Raw genomic sequence first — 17,910 nt, 5'->3', positions numbered from 1 at the left:
GTCAGTGGCCGCCTGGGCAAGTGGCACAGCCCAGGGCTGTGGGGTTTCACCTCCACACAAGCTACAGCCATTGGGGAGGTTTCACAGGCCAAGTTTAAAGGGCAGGGGGCCCTATGTGAAGGGTCAGAGGGGTACAGCCCAGCCCCAGGCTGATGGTGATACCCACAAAATTGGATTTGTTACCTGCTGTGTAACAAGCCAATAAAGACACACTGGAGAGCAATATTGTTTATTTCAGAGCTGCCCAGGCCGGGTGCTCAGTGGTATTCCACAAATCCAGTGCACCCCCGTGGACTTTCCCTGCCATTGTTTATACACAAAGCTTCAGTCAGTGACTTTCTAAGCCCCTCTCTTAGGACTCGTTAGTAAGTTCCATGCAAGTTACACCAGCCCAGGCAATTTCTATGCATTCGCAGGAGAAAGGTCTTTTTTAGTATTAGAAAGAACATGTTCACTTCTAGGACACACGGACCTTGAGTATTTTGCCAAATTAGCAATATATAGAGGGACATACATCAACATCTTCATCCGCTACATCCTTAAGGCTTGTTAGCTTCAAGAGGTCCTTAACTAAGGAATGATCCTGCTGCCTGGTCCACTGTTACTGTCTCCTTTCTTGCTTATTAGGCTTGAAAGCACACAAAGGTCTTACATCAATTAAGATAATCTTGATGGGTTCCACCCTGGGGGTGCTGGTGGATGCGGCTGAACATGAGCCAGGGGTGCCCAGGGGCCCAACAATGTCAGTGGCACCCTGGGCTGTCTCAGGAGTGCTGTGGCCAGCAGGACCAGGAAAGTGATTCCTGCCCTGAGCTGGGCACTGGAGAGGGGCACCTCGAGTCCTGCATCCAGCTGTGGGCCACTCAGCTCAGCAGGGACAATATCCAGGGCTGGAGGAGGCTCTGATCTTGTTGACATGGTTAGGTCGTGGGTTGGACTCAATGATCTGGGGAGCATTTTCCAACCCAGCTGATCCTGTGAGGGATGCCAGCAGGCTGGAGTAGATGATTGTCCCCCTCTACTCTGTTCTAGTGAGACCCCCACCTCAAATACAGGCACAGTTCTGGTGTCTCCATTGTCAGATGGGCATGGAACTGTTGGAGCAAGTCCTGGCGAGGCCACGAAGCTGCTGAGGAGACTGGAGCACCTCGAGACAGGCTGGGAGAGCTGGGGCTGCCCAACCTGCAGAAGAGAAGGCTGTGTGGAGACCTCATGGCACCTTTCCAGTGTGCCAAGGAGCCACAGGGGAGCTGGGCAGTGACACTTCCTCAGGAACTGCAGTGACAGGACAAGGGGGAATGGGTACAAATTGAAAGACGGGAAATTCAGGTTCGATAATAGGAGGAAACATTTTTACTGGGAGGACTGGGAGGCCCTGGAAGCTGTGGCTGTCCCTGGATCCCTGGAAGTGCCCAAGGCCGGGTTGGACAGGGCTTGGAGCAGCCCGGGATGGTGGAAGGTGTCCCTGCCCATGGCAGGGGTGGCACTGGATGGGCTTGGCACAGCACAGGGATGGAGTGGGACATTTTAAGGTCCATTCCACGATTCTGTGCTGTGTTGGCAGCTTCCTGTCCCGCCGATTGGGCCTCCTCTCCTGCAGGTTAGGTTTAGAAGCACACGAAGATCTCCCATGACGGAACACACTCATTTAAGATAACCTCGATTATTTTACGGCCCCGCGCCTGGCCGCGGCGGCGCCCCGGAACCCCGGTGCGGGCCCGAGTTCCCGGCCGGACGGCGGCGGCAGCGCGCCCGCCATGGCGGCGCCCGCGCGGGTGTTCGCGTTCCGGGACGCGCGCTGGGCCCCGGACCCGGTGCTGGAGCCGAGCGCGGCCGTGCGGAGCCCGCAGCCGGCGCCGCTGGTCATCGACAACGGCTCCTTCCAGACGCGGGCGGGATGGGCCTGCCCCGACCCCTCCGTGCCCGCCGAGCCGCTGCTGCGGTTCCGCTCGCTGGCGGCGCGGAGCCGCGGGGCCCGCGGCGGGGCCGGCGCGGAGACCCAGGTGGGGAACGACCTGGGCAGCCCCGAGCCGCTGCGGTGGCTGCTGCGCTCGCCCTTCGACCGCAACGTGCCCGTCCAGCTGGAGCTGCAGGAGCTGCTCCTCGACCACGTCTTCCAGCGCCTCGGCGTCTCCTCGCAGGTACCGCTGCGCGCCCCGGGGTGGTTTGGGTTGGAAGGGAGCTGGAAGGGCGCCTCGCTCCACCGCCTGCCGTGGGCATGGACGGCTTCCACCGGGCCAGGCTGCGCAGATTTCCATGCAGCCTGGACTTGGAGCTTCCAGGGATGAGGCAGCCGCAACTTCCTTGGGCAACCTGTCATTGCCTCGCCACCTTCACGGGGGGGATCTTCTCTTGATATCTAATCTAAACGTGCTCCGTTCACCTTACTGTTGGGTAATGCTGTTATTAGTGGCGTTAACTGACCGCTTGCACAGCCAGCTGTGTTGAGAGTTTCTTCTCAGACCATGGAGCCGTTTGCATGCATGACAACACCAGTCTGAAAGCTTTACCCGGACTGGAACTAAACTTCCACTGGTTTTCAATCACCTCCTCTTTGCATAGATTTTGGTTACTTAGGCTTTTAATAATTTCTACATGCCTTTAAAATCCATTCTTCTCCACCATTATGATTTATTCTTTAGTTGAATTAACATTAGCATCTTTTTTACCCCCTTAAACACTAGATATAATTTAACTTTCATGATTAATACCCTACACATAAAGTGCTTTCTCATGCCCATTTTGGAGGAGTTTTTGCTGATGCTTGAAAGAAGAAGCAGAAATAACTAACCCTGGATTTTCCTTTCATGGCTTTGGTACTGTTCTTTCCCCTTGACTCTCCCAGGGTTGTGTGGATCACCCAATTGTTCTGACAGAAGCAGTTTGCAATCCTCTGTACTCAAGACAAATGATGTCTGAGCTCCTCTTCGAATGCTACCAAGTGCCAAAGGTGTCCTATGGCGTGGACAGTCTGTACAGTTTTTATCACAACAGGAGGCAGAACTGGCCCTGCAGTGGTTTGGTGATATCCTCAGGCTACCAGTGCACACACATTTTGCCAGTCCTAGAAGGCAGGTGAGTTCTGGGTGTCTCAAGTCTGGTGTAGCCACTGGCTCTTCAAGGGATGCAAATACCTGTTCCTCCAGCCTTGCACTATTAACTCTTGTATTAATTATACTGATGAGTTAAAACCAGGCCTGCAGATTGTGCTGGGTTCTGTTGAGTTTTGAATTGAAGAAGCAGTGCGGCTCTTGTAAACATTGTGCTTTAGTTGCTAATTGTGCCTTGGTGTGTACCTTCAAAGGGAGAAGGGGATATGTGCCCCAGGTGAAACTGGGCATTAAAAAACATATTTTAGGTTTAAAAGCAGCGTTGGGGCAAGGTGAAGTGCTCTGTGTGTGAGACTTCTGCGGTGCTTGAGCCTTTTATCATTCTGATTATATTGCTACATTGCCCTGTTTTCTCTTTTTACCTTTTCTTTCGTTTCTAATCCTTACTGCAGAAGATGCCTTTATTATATCTGGTGACTGCTTCAAATTTTCAAGTTTTACACTCGTCCAACCACTAAGTGTTACAAAGGTTAAAAAACTACTTTTAACACCACTACCCATCACTTCTCTTGTTAGAACAGAACATATCCTTGCTGTAGCCAAAATTATTTAATATTTGGGATTTTTAAACCAGAACAGAGCCTTTCAGAATAAAAGAATAAACACAGCAGTGATTGTGCTATTGCCTGATAAAAGCAGCTGTGTTAGATTCTCTGGTAACTGAACCTGGAAATATTTACCTGCGAATATTCATCGACAGAAATGAAATAATTTGGGGAAAAGCAGGAGGATTTCCTGTGAGTTTCCCCAGTCTGAGCTGTGTCTGTTTGCATTTTGAGGCTGGATGCCAAGAACTGCAAGCGCATTAACCTGGGGGGTTGCCAGGCTGCCGTGTACCTGCAGCGGCTGCTGCAGCTGAAATACCCCGGGCATTTCGCAGCCATCACGCTGAGCCGCATGGAGGAGATCCTGCACGAGCACAGCTACATCGCCCAGGACTACATAGAAGGTAAAACCAGCTCTAGTTCACCACCCACACTTGGTTTGTCCTCTCTACCCCTTGTTCGAATTCTTCCGGAAATATTCTGCTCCTGTTTTGCTTTCTTTGTGGTAACCTGCCTCATGCTTAACAGTGGTTTAATATTTAAAATTAAGGCAGAAATAAAATTTAGCTACTGTTACTGCAACAAAAATCTTATTGGTTCAAACTTCTCTGTGAATAAAAATTGTGATGGTTTCAACGGAAAAGAATTTAAAATGAGGTTATTGTTTCCTTTATACATCAACAAAACCTCTAAGCTGGTTAGGATTTCTGTGTTTCCTATCTGCTTTAAGGTTTCCAAAGTTGCACAGGACATTTCTCATGGCTTTGTGTGAATTAAATAAGTTTTAAAATTTCCGTGGCAAGTGTCATCTGAAGTAGTACCTGAAGAAAAGTGTTTTTTTTTTTAATTGGTCACTTGTGAATGAGTCTTCCTTAGAAATGTGTGAGAGCTCCTCTCCCTCCCTTCAGTGTGCACTTGCATTTGTAGTACTTGGTGTTTCCTGGAGGTCAGAGCGCTCAGCGCTGCCTGCACTGGGTGTGTGACCTGGAGGCAGTCCTCAGAGGGGACAGCCAAGCTTGGGAACAGCTGCCAAGAGATGACAAAATTCTGTGCTTGCACTATTTTTGCCTTCTTTCCTCACCTTTCATCCTTCACGTGGGGTACAGACAACACGCAATTCATCGTTTTGGGCTGCCAGAACAAAAAGTTGCTTTGCTTTCCAAATGCCCAGAGCTGCAGAAGTGGCGGTGCCCAGAGTACTACGAGAACAACGTGCACAAGATGCAGCTGCCTTTCTCCAACAAGCTGCTGGGCAGCACCGTGGCATCCGAGGAGAAGCAGGAGAAGAGGCAGCAGCAACTGCGGCGCCTTCAGGAGCTCAACGCGCGGCGCCGGGAGGAGAAGCTGCAGCTGGACCAGGAGAGGCTGGACAGGTTGCTGTATGTGCAGGTGATGAAGGCAGAGTTTCAGTGTGGTATCCTGGGAGGAGGGCAGGCTGCCCTCAGAGCTTTATCAGAAGGTCACACATCATGGTAAAGAAGCTGTGAGTGCCGTGGGTGTTCTCTGATAGGAGCTTGCCAAGGTTACGTGCGAGATTGCAGAGAGATTGTTGATGCAGGGGATGCTTTCAGTTTCTGAACAGCACTTCTTTTGGGAAGTACTTCAAATGCTGTCAAAGTGTGCACATCATAGTCTCTAATCATGCGAGCAGAGTGTCAGTACATGACTGCTGACTGCTGTGACTGCGCTGCCTTGCTCATCACAGCTAACTCTGACCTGTCCACAGGAACTTTTAGAAGATGGGCAGATGGATCAGTTCCACAAAGCTTTGGTGGAGCTGAACATGGACTCTGCAGAAGAGCTTCAGTCTTACATCAACAAATTGAGTCTGTCTGTTGAGCAAACGAAGCAGAAAATCCTACAGTCAGAAGTCAATATTGAAGTGGATGTTGTGGACAGCAAGCCAGAGGTAGGGTGTTTTCACCGAGTTAATCCTTGTTTTATTGCTGAGAGGAATTAAACTTCTGTGCTTGAAAATGTGTCCCTTCAGACTTCCACTGATGAACTAAGCCTTTTCTTTAGCACACTGCAAGTCATTATTAAGTTGGCAACTGCTTCTCTCTTTTCAGAGATAATGTTCTGAAACAACCATCCTTATTCTTCAGTAGTCTTCTATTAGAGATACAGAGGAACCCATCAATCTTTCGTTAAAAACAGTGTTTGTTTTCCTTTCTGTTCTTCCCCTTCAGGTGCAGGGAACTTTATGGTAAACAGCCAACCCTGCCTTCATTGTAGCTGTCTAGTTTTGGTGCATTTAAGCAGCATGTTTTGTTTTGGTTCCTTAATGAACGATTAATTCCTACACTTGGTTGTTGGAGTTGTCTTGCAGATGAGAAGCTCCTTGTCTGCTTTGCCACACTAACACAAGCCCAGCACATGGGAGCTGCTGCCAAGAGGTGCTCTAAGGCTGGTTGTGCATGTGCTTTCAATTGCCTTTCAAGTCACATAAGACAGAGCTTTTTTAGCTTTATCAGCCTCTTGTTCAGGGAAAAGGTAGAAAAAAGAACAGAAAATTGAAGCATAGAGGGGAGATCCTTGTTGAGGTTGCCCAGGGCAGCTGTGGCTAGCCCATCCCTGGACATGTTCAGCTTGGAGCAGCCTGGTCTGGTGGAGGGTGTCCCTGCCCACGGCAGTGGGTGGAACTGGATGAGCTTTTGAGGTCCCTTCCAACCCAAACCATTCCATGATTCTGTGATTATCAGTGCAAAAACCAGAATGATTGTGCTTCAGCAAAATTCAGGGAGATGATTGCTTATCATTGTGCTGAAGAATCTTTCTGCCTTCTGTCAAAAGAAGATATTCTAGAAAAAAGAGAATTGAAAGATTAGCAGTTACCTGTGATTTGTCTCAGTGACTGTGCCTAAATTCCAGCACCTCCCACACGCCTGCTTTTTGCTGGGTGCGATCTCAGACCTCAGGAGGAATCCACAAGCTTTGTTATTTGGTCTGTGCCTTGAGAGAGCACTTGGAATTATCACAGGATCCCTTTGTAAGACCAAGCGTGTAGCTGGGGTCTGTGTATCTTTCTGGTTTTGTCTTTTTTTTAATAAGATTTAAGAAGAAATGCTTTTAACAGGACTTCATGAGACCTCATTTTTTGCTGTAACAATGAACACTTCTAAACTTCAGTATTAGTAATTGAATGTGGTCAAGTAGATATAATATAGATACTTAAGAATGTTTAGAGGGCTTAATTTTTGCTCATCCTGGCATTGCAACAAATGTTTCAAGTTTAAAATAACCAAAACAAATATTTGGCAATAAAACCCCAGAGGTAACATTGTAACAGAAAATAAAGAATGTAATTTAAAAGCTGCTCCTAGCTCACAGCAGGAGTCTTGTAGGATTTTGAGTGATGCTTTTCATTAGGAAAGAGCTTCACATCTGTGTAAAAGAAAAGGGGGTTTGGTGCATCCTGTGAGCAAATAGTAGACAGTTGAAACTCTCAAAAATTGTGTGGTGGCTTTGTAGCTAGCAAATATTTGTTTTCCAGTCCCACACAAGCAAAATAGGGAATTTAATGGTAATTATAGAGCAGTTAGAGGTGCTGGGAGAGTACCAGGTTTTATAAATATAAAAAGCTATTTTACTAAGTTTTAATATGCTATTATGCTTAGGACATGGCTGCCGGGATCCTGGCAGCCAGCCTGAGGCCTGGATTTCTGAGCTGGCATTTGGATAAATTTATTGGAAGTGTTTGATTTTTTGTGCTTTGTGTGAATATCTGTGTTTCTATTTTCTGGGCATATTTGCTTTCAGGCATGTTAAGGAGCTGAGGTTTGAGGAAGCTGAGTTTTCCAGCCATGTCACCAGAACTGAAATCACACCTGAGCTAACCTACCATAACATACCTGCTCTGTTTCCAGACTCCTGACTTGGATCCCCTGGGCAGTGAACAGTCCCTGGAGGATGTGGAAAGCATTAATGAGTTTGAACCTTTATTTGCTGAGGAGCAGCCTGAAGTTGAGAAGCCTGTTGCTGCAGTGCAGGTTTGGTTTCTGGATTTACACCTCGTGCCAAGGGTTTGCATCCCAGTTGTCCAGCCAGTCTGCTGACATTTCTCCTCATGCAAACATTGTTTGCCTGCTCTTGGAAGAAATGCTTAAACTACCTGAACACGACTTTAAGAGAGAAATCCTGGCACTCCTAGCTGGTGGTTTAGGAAGAGAATTCCCTTTTGGCTCACTCTGCAGGCAGTGCTTGGTGTTGCAGTGCTGTGTTATTAAGGGGAAAAAAGTTCTGCTCAAGTGTTTTTGTCTGTGATCCAAAGCCTGATACCCGAGTGGACACAGCTTCCAACTTCTGAGATTGAGCCTTAGAATTAAGTGACTCCAAGCAGAATAAATGATAGGAAAAGTCCAGCTTCCCTGACCTTTTGGAACATTTAGCATGATGCTGTGTCTCTTTGGGAGCATTACCATCTGGGTTTTTGTACAGAATTGTTTGGAAATGTTGCTTATTCTAGAATATTACTGTTCTTTAACATCATTCCCCACTGCTTCTCAATGTTTTCAAAGCCCGTGTTTAACCTGGCAGAGTACCACCAGCTTTTCCTTGGCACTGAGAGAATCAGGGCTCCAGAGATTGTCTTCCAGCCCTCCCTGATAGGAGAGGACCAGGCTGGTATAGCAGAAACCATGCAGTATGTCCTTGAGAGGTGAGTTTACGGAACTACTTACTTCTGACAAGCTGTTCTTCATTTGATACCAGCTTTTGAAATGATGGCAGTTTAGCAGTAATTTGAGAAAAAATGTTGAATCGTTCTTTTTGGTGGGGTCAAGCATTGCAGGTTAGACATGTCTTCCTAAAAGCCATGTGTAACTCTGCTTGTTTTAAGTCAGTGAGTCTACAAAGTTTTTTGATCATTAACCCCATCAATGAAAACTTTTTGAGCACACCTCCAATATATGTATATTTGTAAATTACAGCTGCTACTGAACTAATGCATTATGAACATTTTAAAACATGCACAGAAATAGAAATTGAAAAAGAATGAGATAAAAGTGAAATAAACACTATTTAAGTGTACTTGTCAATTTCTCTTCCTGCACCCCACTGGATTCTTTTGAACAGATCCCTCTTTAGAGATCCCTGGTCCAAGTTGTTATTGAGGGAGACAACAAAGCTTGCAACAGTGAGCTGACAGTCTTTGGTTTTGGGAGACCAAAACAAGGGGTAACATTTTAAAGTTAAGATACAGGCACACCTGCTGGACATTTCCAGACAAATTAGCATTCATGAAATGTCACCCCTGAACTTCATGAACATAGGAGATCACATTTTCTGAAAGGTAAGAATTCCAGCCCTAGAAAGAAAACCAGTTGTTGATTTGTGGGGTACTGAGTGCTTTCAGGATTTCTTCTGCCACCCAAGAATTTCCAGAAAACAGTTTTTTTATGCTAGGAAAATGAAATTTCTCAAAGTGAATCCTGGGACAAGGTATCAGCACTCCCCACAGCTATTCCAGGCTGAAGTTGTTCTTGTTCTTCACAGGTATTCAAAGGAACAACAGGCTATCCTCGTCCAGAATGTTTTCCTCACTGGTGGAAATACGATGTACCCTGGACTGAAAGCCAGAATCCAAAAAGAACTCCTGGAAATGAGTCCATTCCAGTCATCCTTTCAGGTCTGTGGATTGCCGTGATGTTTATGTGAACAGCCTGTTCTGTGTTCAGGTGTAGCTGGGTGAGGTGCAGAGCAGGGGTACTTAGAGCATGGGCTTGGAGAGGGTTTTAAGGCAGGACTCTGCAAACAGCTTTTTGTCCTGAGAAGGTGCAGGTTAAGCAAAGATTCAGTTCTCTTTGTGAAGACAGCATAGTGAGTAGGGGAAAGGAAAGTCTGCTTCTGCTAAAGGACCATGCACACAGAAGCATGTTTGGCTGGAAGTTTGCAGATTGATAACAAGGTGAAAACACACTTGAACCCCTTCCTAACATTGCTCTTTCTGAGAGACACCGAGTAATCACCTCAGATTTCTGAAATTCAGTTCTTTGTGTCAATGTACCAGTGTAACCAGGGTAAAAAGGGCTTCCCTTTCCTGTGCTGAACTGACGTCATTCTGTTTTCCTTCCATCCAGGTTGGCCTTGCTTCCAACCCCGTCTTGGACGCCTGGTACGGGGCTAGGGACTGGGCGGTGGAGTACATGACCCGTGAGGAAGGCTGGATAAGCAGGAAGGACTATGAGGAGAAAGGAGGGGAATACCTCAAGGAGCACTGTGCTTCCAACGTCTACGTTCCCATCCGCCTTCCCAAGCAAGCCCCGCGGGCAGCGGAGGCTCCCAGCAGAGCCTCGGGCACCGGCACCCCCGGTGAGCAGGCGTAGCCGTGTCCGTGGCGCCCGGCGCTGCAGGGAGCAGCTCCTGGTGTGCAGCAGGCGGAGCCCCGCTGGCTGCCCGGAGCACCGAGATCCCACCCAGCTCCTCGGCCGGGGAGGATGGGACACGCTGGCGCGGCCGCAGCGCTCGGTGCCGCTCACGCACAGCGGCTCGTGGAGAGGAAAATCCCCTCTTGGAGACTGTCAGAGTAAGGCTCAGGGGTTTTGGAGAGTGTGTGTTTTACAGTTTTTTAAAATGTAATAAAATGCCCGGGTTTTTTACGGTTTTTCTTGCAGCCGGGCTGTACCAAGGCAGGCAGCCCAGCAGGTGTCCCCCTTGCCCGTCTCACAGTCGTCTGTCGGGACATGTCGGGCGGGTCGTGCCCCGCCTCCCGAGGCCTCGTGTTCCGTCTCCTTTCTGCTAAACCACCTCCAAATCGCCGGTGCCTGCTGCTTGTCTGCATCGATGGCAGATACGGATGTTGTGGTTGAAACTGGAGAGCTGGGCACAGAAAGACACAACCGTCCGTGAAGCTCGGTGCAGAGGCACTGCCAAGCCTCGTGCTGCCCTTGAGTGGCTCTGCAGGCTGAGCAAGGCAGCTCTGATGGGACTTTTTGATCAGAAGTCATTGCAGCAATAAAGCAAAGCCTTTTGCTTTACCACTAACTTATGTGTTTCAGTGATTTCAGCTCTTTAGAGCTATGAGGATGGATTTGATTGGTTTTACCTTGCTTAAAAACATGGGTTTGCAGCCAGGCCCCTGTCCTGCTGTACAGTTTGTTCCAGCTTAAATTTACCTGGGGATTCAACTGTCTCATTGAGCAACTTGTTGCTTTCCCAAAAGAGTAATCCATTCTGTATGCTGAACCCAAACCTAGGGAGACTCCTAGGCAAAAGCTGGAAAAGGCAAGGTGAAGGGGAAAATATCCAGACTGAAGTAACTGATATAAAGAAGGTGTAGAGGTGGGGATTTGGTGTCTCCAAAGGCTGCAGACCATCAAGGTAAGTTGTCATCTGGCAGATTCAAAGCAAGGAACATGAGGAACTTGCTTGTGCTGAAGTTGGTTGCCACAGGATGAGATTTTTGGATTCAAAAGTATTACCAAGATTTACAATTTTTGAAAAAAGATATGTTTGTGGGCCAATACTGAGGTCTCACCTGTGCACTGAGCGTTCCTCAGAGCGCCTGTGAGGGAAGGGTTGTTGCAGACCTGCTCTCACACCATTCCTGTGGCTCCCAGCACCAGCCAGTCCCTGGTAGGAATACTGCCTGCTCCTCACAGGCTGTTGGGCAGGGCAGGAGAAGGGAGCTGGCTGCCTCCAGGTGACCTCGAGTTTGGATTATTGATCCTATCCCTGGCTGCCTGGAGGCAGTTTTTAGGACAATTAAGGGAATTCTATGGGTGGTAAAGAATGTGGAAAAACATGCTGTGCTGAAACCAGCGAAGTTACACCCGAACATGTCTTTTCTGGTCTCAGTGACCTGGAGTAAATGATGTCCCATTGCTATTTGACCCCTTTCTGACCCATCTTTAGATAATTTAGGCAGAAGGACTGCCCAAGGTATGGAAATAGTTCTGATACTTGGTGTTGCCTGCTAAATAATAAGTGTGTTGTGCATAAAACCGTTCCAGAATGCAGGCCTGAAAGGGCATCTATAATGAATGATTATGTGAAGTCTAAATCTTTGGCCAAATCATGCCAGCCACTTCTTTTGCATTAATTCAAAGCAGAGCTGTCTAATTCTGCAAAGAGGTGCCAGAGCAGCTGCTTAAACAGCTTTAAGGAAGCATAATTTTATAATCTGAATATTGGCTGTTAATTTGTTACTTTGTGTCACAGCAGCCAGAGTAATTGATGAACTTGGACAAGGTGATCGCTGTCACAGGCTGCTCTGAGTGTGCTAGTGGCCATTCCAGCGCCATGAAAAGCATGGATGTTGCAGAAGGGGATGAATTTTACTCAGTTCAGTTCCCTGGTAATGATTTGCTGTGGTGGCACCTGAGCTGGGGTGCTGGCAGGGGAGAAATGGAAGGAAGGTGTGCGTGGTGCTGAGGGCAGGAGGACACAACGGTGTCACTTTGGACAGGAGTGTTGGAGTCCTTGTGGAGCTTCCCCTTTGGGACACTTGTAGCAAGTGCAGGTGCAGAAGAATTTGCTTGTTTTCCATGTAAGTGGCACAGGGCTCTCCAAACCCAGAAGGGGCTTGGGCTGTCTCCTGTCATTGGGTTATGCCCCCTGAGAGGGGAACAGGCCAAAAGATGCCTGTTAGGCCTCATTTTAGTGGGACTTCTGGTTGTGTGAGGAGCACTAGGAGGAAAAATAATCCTGCTGTGGACAGGAGTCTCAAAGTGCTGCTGTGAGGGCCTTAGGCAAGTGATGGCAGGGCTGCTGTTGAGTGAGCTGCTGTGCCAGCAGCCTCAGAATCACTGCTGTGTTTATCCTGGCAGGTGTCCTCCAAGCTGACCCAGGACAATTGCCTGTTCTGAGATGGCCAAGTGGTTTCCATTTGGTCCTTGGTAAATTAAGTTCAAAGCAACCTGTAACCTGGTTATACAATTCAGTTATGCCCTAATTCAGGTCAAAGAACGCGAAAAGTACAATTTCACAGCAGTGCTGAGTTTGGTCTATTTAAAAGAGAGCTCAAACTGGGTCCCACCTTTCACAGGGTCCCTAAGATCTGCTCTGGGTGGAAACACCACGTCAGCGAGCAGCCCTGGAGACTGAACATCCATCACGTGTCCCACGTCCCAGATTTCCTCTGGAGCTGCCGACAAACCTCGCTTTGGGGCTTCAAGGCTTCCTATGCTTCCTGTGCCACAGCAACTTCAAACATGTTCTTTGCTAAATCTCTGCTAGGACACCAAGATTAGAACTCTCTGCTCCAGTTATTAATCTCTGGAATACTTAATGTGCTGTGTAAGACAGCATCTCGGAAGAAAGAGGAGATGCCCGTGAACTGTCACTTAAAATTTAGGATTATCCCTCCAGAGACAGCCCACAGTGATCCTCTGGCAGTCAGTCATAAACCACAAGTTTTGAAGCTTGTGTGGGATGAGCAGGGGAGAGGAGAATGCTGTAATGGATTTAACATTATCCCCAAAGTCATATGGTGGGATTTCCACCCGATGGTTGGGAATGCCAGGCGCAGAGCAGCTGTGCTGATCCCACTGCTCACTCCCACTGCTCTGTGCAGGGAGAGAGCCGCTCCCTGAGCATCAGCTGCAGCAGAACGCGGTTTTGAATGGCTCAGACCCTCAGCATGGTTTGCCAAGAGTTCTTCAGGCTCCTTTCATTCATTTTTAGGCACTCAGCTTCCTGTATGTAGTTGACAAACACCTTTTCCCACTCCTTGTTCACACAATCTCAGCCCTCATGTTAGCAAGGTGTCATCGTTTCAAGGGATTTTTTTGGTTAATTTTGAGTTATATTTCTTTTTTTACACCGTTAGGGGTCTTGTCTTTCTCTTTTTGAGCACTGGACTTGGTTCCTATTTTCTAATGCAGCAGAGGCCGTGATGGAAGAACCATTTTCATGGATCCAGCTCATAGCAGTGTTTGCTTGTGACAATTCACAGCTGTTGCTCTGCCCTCAGTTCTGTCTCAGCAGAGCCAACTTGAGAGTGGTGCTGGCTGAGGCTTTCACAGAGTGCACAGCTCCTCTGGGGAAGGAGAGAGCTCTAGTAAAATCATGGAGACTTGGTCCATCTGTGCTCAATGCATAGTGTGCCAAGTGGAAAAATCTTCAAACCATGCATTTCCTGAAGCCAGCAGAAGGCTCAAGTATGGTGAAAATCAGGTATCCTTTTGGTTTTTTTAAGTGATTGCTGTTCCCCACTATCAGAGTATGAAGCGAGCTGGGTTTGTGGTCTGACTGAGAAACTTTTGTGCTCTTAAATTTCCTGGGTTTAATCAGGACAGTGTTTTTTTAGCTTTTAAATTATTTCAGAACTGAGGGGAAGTATGAAACAGCTTCTCCCTTCATCTGACAGGAGGCAAATATGCAGTGCTGATGGGGAAAGCATTTTTATGTTGTCAGTGATGTTCTGTGAAGGCATCCAGGCTCCTGCTCTTCTAGTAGTCAGGCTGTTACATCAGGAGGAAGCTCATCCCCAGGGAAGCTTGTGGCAGCCCTGCCTGGACTAATGAGCATCATAGCATGCAAGGAAAAGGTGTGGCTTTGTTCATACCTATGTGAAGTGAATTCCAGAGGAGAGAGACCTTTGGGAAGCTCCTCTTGTTTGAGTTTTTTGGGAATATAGTGGGTGATAGAGTATTGGATAGCAGGGAGACCACGGTGCATTGGGTGCCTTCCTTATTAGGTGAAGGGCAAGGATGCATGGTGGTCCCCTGGGTGGGAGAAGGTTTGAGAGATGATAGCAACCTGTGGCCCCCAAAGCCTCAAAGCTGCTGTGGTGACACTCTCCTGAGTGCTCTGATGCCCAGGAGGGTTGGGAGGCTGTTGGCTGCAGCAGAGGCTGATTTTCCTCCTCTCTAAATGATCACCCTGTTTCTGCAGCTCTCCCTGGAGTGTACTCCGTGCTCCCAAGAGCTCCTTATGCCAATGCAAAAAATGCCCTGTACAAGCTTGGGAGGCTGGGAACTCACTGTCTTGTGAGTTCCAGTCTGTGAAAACAGTTTGTGGGTGGTCTTATCTTTCCACTAAGTATTTTGATGTGGAGATTTTGTTCTTTGGGATGTTTTCATACTCTTCTAAGGAGAATAGTAATGGGTAAAACTATCCTGCCACACGGACACTTGTTTCTGCAGCCCCACTGCATCCAGATGAGAAACAGTCCTGTTGGTCTGATCCTCCTGCTCTGCTTTGAGGGTTTCACAGGGCTTCCCCATAAAAGTTTAGAAACAACTCAGTCCCTGCCAGAATGACCAGAAGTTCCTTGTGGTTTACAGAACTCTCTGTCACCCCCTCACCTCGAGCACCAGCTGTATTTCAGCATTTTGTCTGCTACACTTAGATAACAATGCACCTGATCTAGAAGCCATCAGCTGATAAACTCCCAGTGCTCCAGAGGCAAAATGCCTTCAGAGGGTCCCAAAGTGCTTTCTTGAACACATCCACGATGACATGTCACCCTTAAACTCAGTTTTGTGTTCCTTGTGCGCTAACGCATTTCTCCTGGCTGACATTGCTTCTCAGCTCTGGGAAATATATTTCATATCCTCATCCTTAGATCAGTTTATTTTTCCCACTTTACAACGTGGTTAAAATATACCGCACTCCTCCTCTCAGCCCAGATTCCTGCCACATACCTGGAATTCTTTCATCCTTAATGAGATGAAGGAGTGGGGGATTTCACCCTCCTGGAATTTTAGAGGAATACTAAGTGGATTTCTGATGAAAAGCCCCATTTAGGATAGGAGTTTCCCTGAAAGATAGTCCATGACAGCAAACCTTGCTTTTGCTGGTAATGGTGAGCAGAGCTTTTACTTCCCTATTCAGCAACTGCTTTCTGCTTGGTTGTTACAGGTCACTGTAACAACCTGTCACTGATGGAGACCCTGTTGGAGAAGTTCCCAGTGGATGAAGCAGAGATTTACATCCTTGCAAAGGTATTGGGGAGACCAGCAGAGCTCAGGCTGCAATGTGGCCAAACTCTCCAAACAGACACCATAAAGGTGGTTAAGTCAAAATAGTTTCATCCAGACTCTGTCATTAACTTCCCTTAAGAAACATAAAGGTTTGCTGGATCAAAGGTTCCTCCAGCCTGGTCCTGGAAGTGACGTCCAGGAGATGTTGAGGGGGAAGTACAGGAATAGGAGCAGAGTGATGTGTGTGTAAAACAGGGAGAGGATGGTAAATCATCCCAGCTGGCCAATGCTGCACAGCCAGGGACACGGGAACACAGCGCTCCTGGAGCCCTCACTTGAGATCCATCCCAGAACCTCTCCTCTTACACGTGTCGACAGCACAGGTGTAAGAAACCATCCAAATTACAGAGCTCAGCAAGGATGATGAGTTTGGAGCAGCAACACCACGCTGGACTGAGCATCATGTTGGGGTGCTGGGCTGGGGATGCTCCCAAGCCTGCAGCAAGCAGCTGTGCCATTCTCGAACTGTGCCAGCCCCAGGCTGTGCCAGCCCCAGGCTGTACCATTCTCGAGCTGTGCCAGCCCCAAGCTGTGCTGTTCCCGAGCTGTGCCATCCCCGAGCTGTGCCATCCCCGAGCTGTGCCATTCCCGAGCTGTGCCATTCCCCAGGCTGTGCCATTCCCGAGCTGTGCCATTCCCCAGGCTGTGCCAGCCCCAGGCTGTGCCATCCCCGAGCTGTGCCAGCCCCAAGCTGTGCCATCCCCGAGCTGTGCCATTCCCAGGCTGTGCCATTCCCGAGCTGTGCCATCCCCAGGCTGTGCTGTTCCCGAGCTGTGCCATCCCCGAGCTGTGCCATCCCTGAGCTGTGCCATTCCCAGGCTGTGCCATTCCCGAGCTGTGCTGTTCCCGAGCTGTGCCATCCCCGAGCTGTGCCATCCCCGAGCTGTGCCATCCCTGAGCTGTTCCATCCCCGAGCTGTGCCATTCCCGAGCTGTGCCAGCCCCAAGCTGTGCCATCCCCGAGCTGTGCCATTCCCCAGGCTGTGCCATCCCCGAGCTGTGCCATCCCCGAGCTGTGCCAGCCCCAAGCTGTGCCATTCCCAGGCTGTGCCATTCCCCAGGCTGTGCCATTACTCAAGCTGTGCCATTCCCGAGCTGTGCCAGCCCCAGGCTGTGCCCCAGCAGTGAAGGGCTGGGAGGGGGCACAGCCAGCCGGGCTCTGCTCTGCTCGGGGGCTTTGCCGCAGCCCCGCGGGGCAGAGACACTCCGGGCGGAGCCGCGGCTCCCCTTGCCCGGGGGCTCCGGGTTCCTTTCCTGCAGCGCTGCTGTGGCAGGCGGCCACGGGCTGTCCCGGCCGCCGAGGAAACAATGGAGAGGAAGGCTTTGATTCCCGCAGTGATGGACACCCTCCTGCTCCAGGGTGGTGCCGATGGAAGGAACCGGGGGCTCGGGGATTCGCTTTTATCCTTTGTTAACCGCTGGTAACTTCTTGTCGTAGGAACTGCTGTGACTCCTCCGGAGGATTTATTTACGCTTTTTTGGCTGACGCGGTTCGCAGGAGGCCTTTGATATCCAGCCCCTGCAGCGTCCCCCGGCCTGGGAACGGGAAGGGCTGAGGCGGGCCGGCCTCGGGCACATCCAGCCCGGGCAGAGGGGCTGCTGTGCCCTGCCCTGGCACCACGCACCGCCCGGGGACACGGATCACTCTGTGTGCAGCTCCCGTGGGCTGCCTGTGCCCAGCACTGCCCTCCTGTGCCACAGCAACGTCCCCTGTCAGCAGCAAAGGTGGCCGGGAGAAGATGCAGGTTGGGAATTTGCAGTTGTTTTGGAGAAGAACCGGGAGGATACGGAGCTTTTTGCACCGGGTTCATGCTTCAGCTTCACGCCTGGGAGAGGTGGGGGATACCCAGCGTGTGTGAGCCGGGAGAGCTTTGCTCAGAGCTCCTTCCGCGGCTCTGCGCTGAATCCGGGCTGAGGATTCCCCGGCTCCTGGAGCTCGCCTTGCCCCGTGCTGGAAACCCGACACATCCACGCCTTTTACCGCAGCTCCTGCTCGCAGGAGGCTGTTTCTGCCCCGTGCTGCCCGCACCCATTTGTCTGGGTACTGAGTGAAAACAGCTTTTATAATGATGCAAAAATGGAGGGAATAACTCATATTTATATTCCCCCTGAGCCCAGTCGCTTGAATGAATGCTAGAAATCTCAGTGAATACTGTTTTTCACCACATAACAGGTTCCCCAGGCAGCAGAGATGACAATTCCCAGGAACCATACACCCCTCGAGTGTGTTTACTCTACTCAAAGTGCATTTTATAACATTATATCACCTTCAACCCACTCTGCAATTTTACATGCTGGGATTTGAAATAGGTACAAGCACTGCTTGTGCTCT

The 17,910-nt window shown here is 49.2% G+C and overlaps 1 protein-coding gene across 2 annotated transcripts; it reads left to right on the top strand.

Annotated features, from left to right (window-relative positions):
- The first annotated feature begins 1,745 nt into the window (after positions 1-1,745).
- On the top strand, positions 1,746-10,636 carry ACTR5 (actin related protein 5). Of its 2 annotated transcripts, XR_005703343.1 has the most exons (10): positions 1,755-2,141; positions 2,846-3,075; positions 3,890-4,059; positions 4,827-5,044; positions 5,382-5,564; positions 7,522-7,644; positions 8,173-8,312; positions 9,149-9,281; positions 9,733-10,178; positions 10,267-10,636. XR_005703343.1 is itself a non-coding variant. In XM_040080344.2 (9 exons), the coding sequence occupies exons 1-9, from the start codon at positions 1,758-1,760 to the stop codon at positions 9,976-9,978; spliced, it is 1,827 nt and encodes a 608-aa protein (XP_039936278.1). In that variant the 5' UTR covers positions 1,746-1,757; the 3' UTR covers positions 9,979-10,636. The 2 variants fall into 2 exon arrangements, 1 of the variants encoding a protein (XP_039936278.1); XM_040080344.2 differs by having other exon boundaries at positions 1,746-2,141; positions 9,733-10,636.
- The last annotated feature ends 7,274 nt before the right edge of the window (positions 10,637-17,910 follow it).

This window comes from Hirundo rustica, chromosome 16, assembly GCF_015227805.2.
Source record: "Hirundo rustica isolate bHirRus1 chromosome 16, bHirRus1.pri.v3, whole genome shotgun sequence".
Classification (NCBI taxonomy): Eukaryota; Metazoa; Chordata; class Aves; order Passeriformes; family Hirundinidae; genus Hirundo; species Hirundo rustica.
Note: the sequence above shows the minus strand (reverse complement) of the source record. Positions and strands in the feature narration are given on the sequence as shown.

Bases quoted from the DNA above. Each gene is read 5' to 3' on its own strand.
- ACTR5 (XM_040080344.2), top strand. From the start codon at position 1,758: ATGGCGGCGCCCGCGCGGGTGTTCGCGTTCCGGGACGCGCGCTGGGCC. The intron at 2,142-2,845 runs GTACCGCTGCGC...TGACTCTCCCAG, and splicing joins GCCTCGGCGTCTCCTCGCAG to GGTTGTGTGGATCACCCAAT. The intron at 5,045-5,381 runs GTGATGAAGGCA...ACCTGTCCACAG, and splicing joins ACAGGTTGCTGTATGTGCAG to GAACTTTTAGAAGATGGGCA.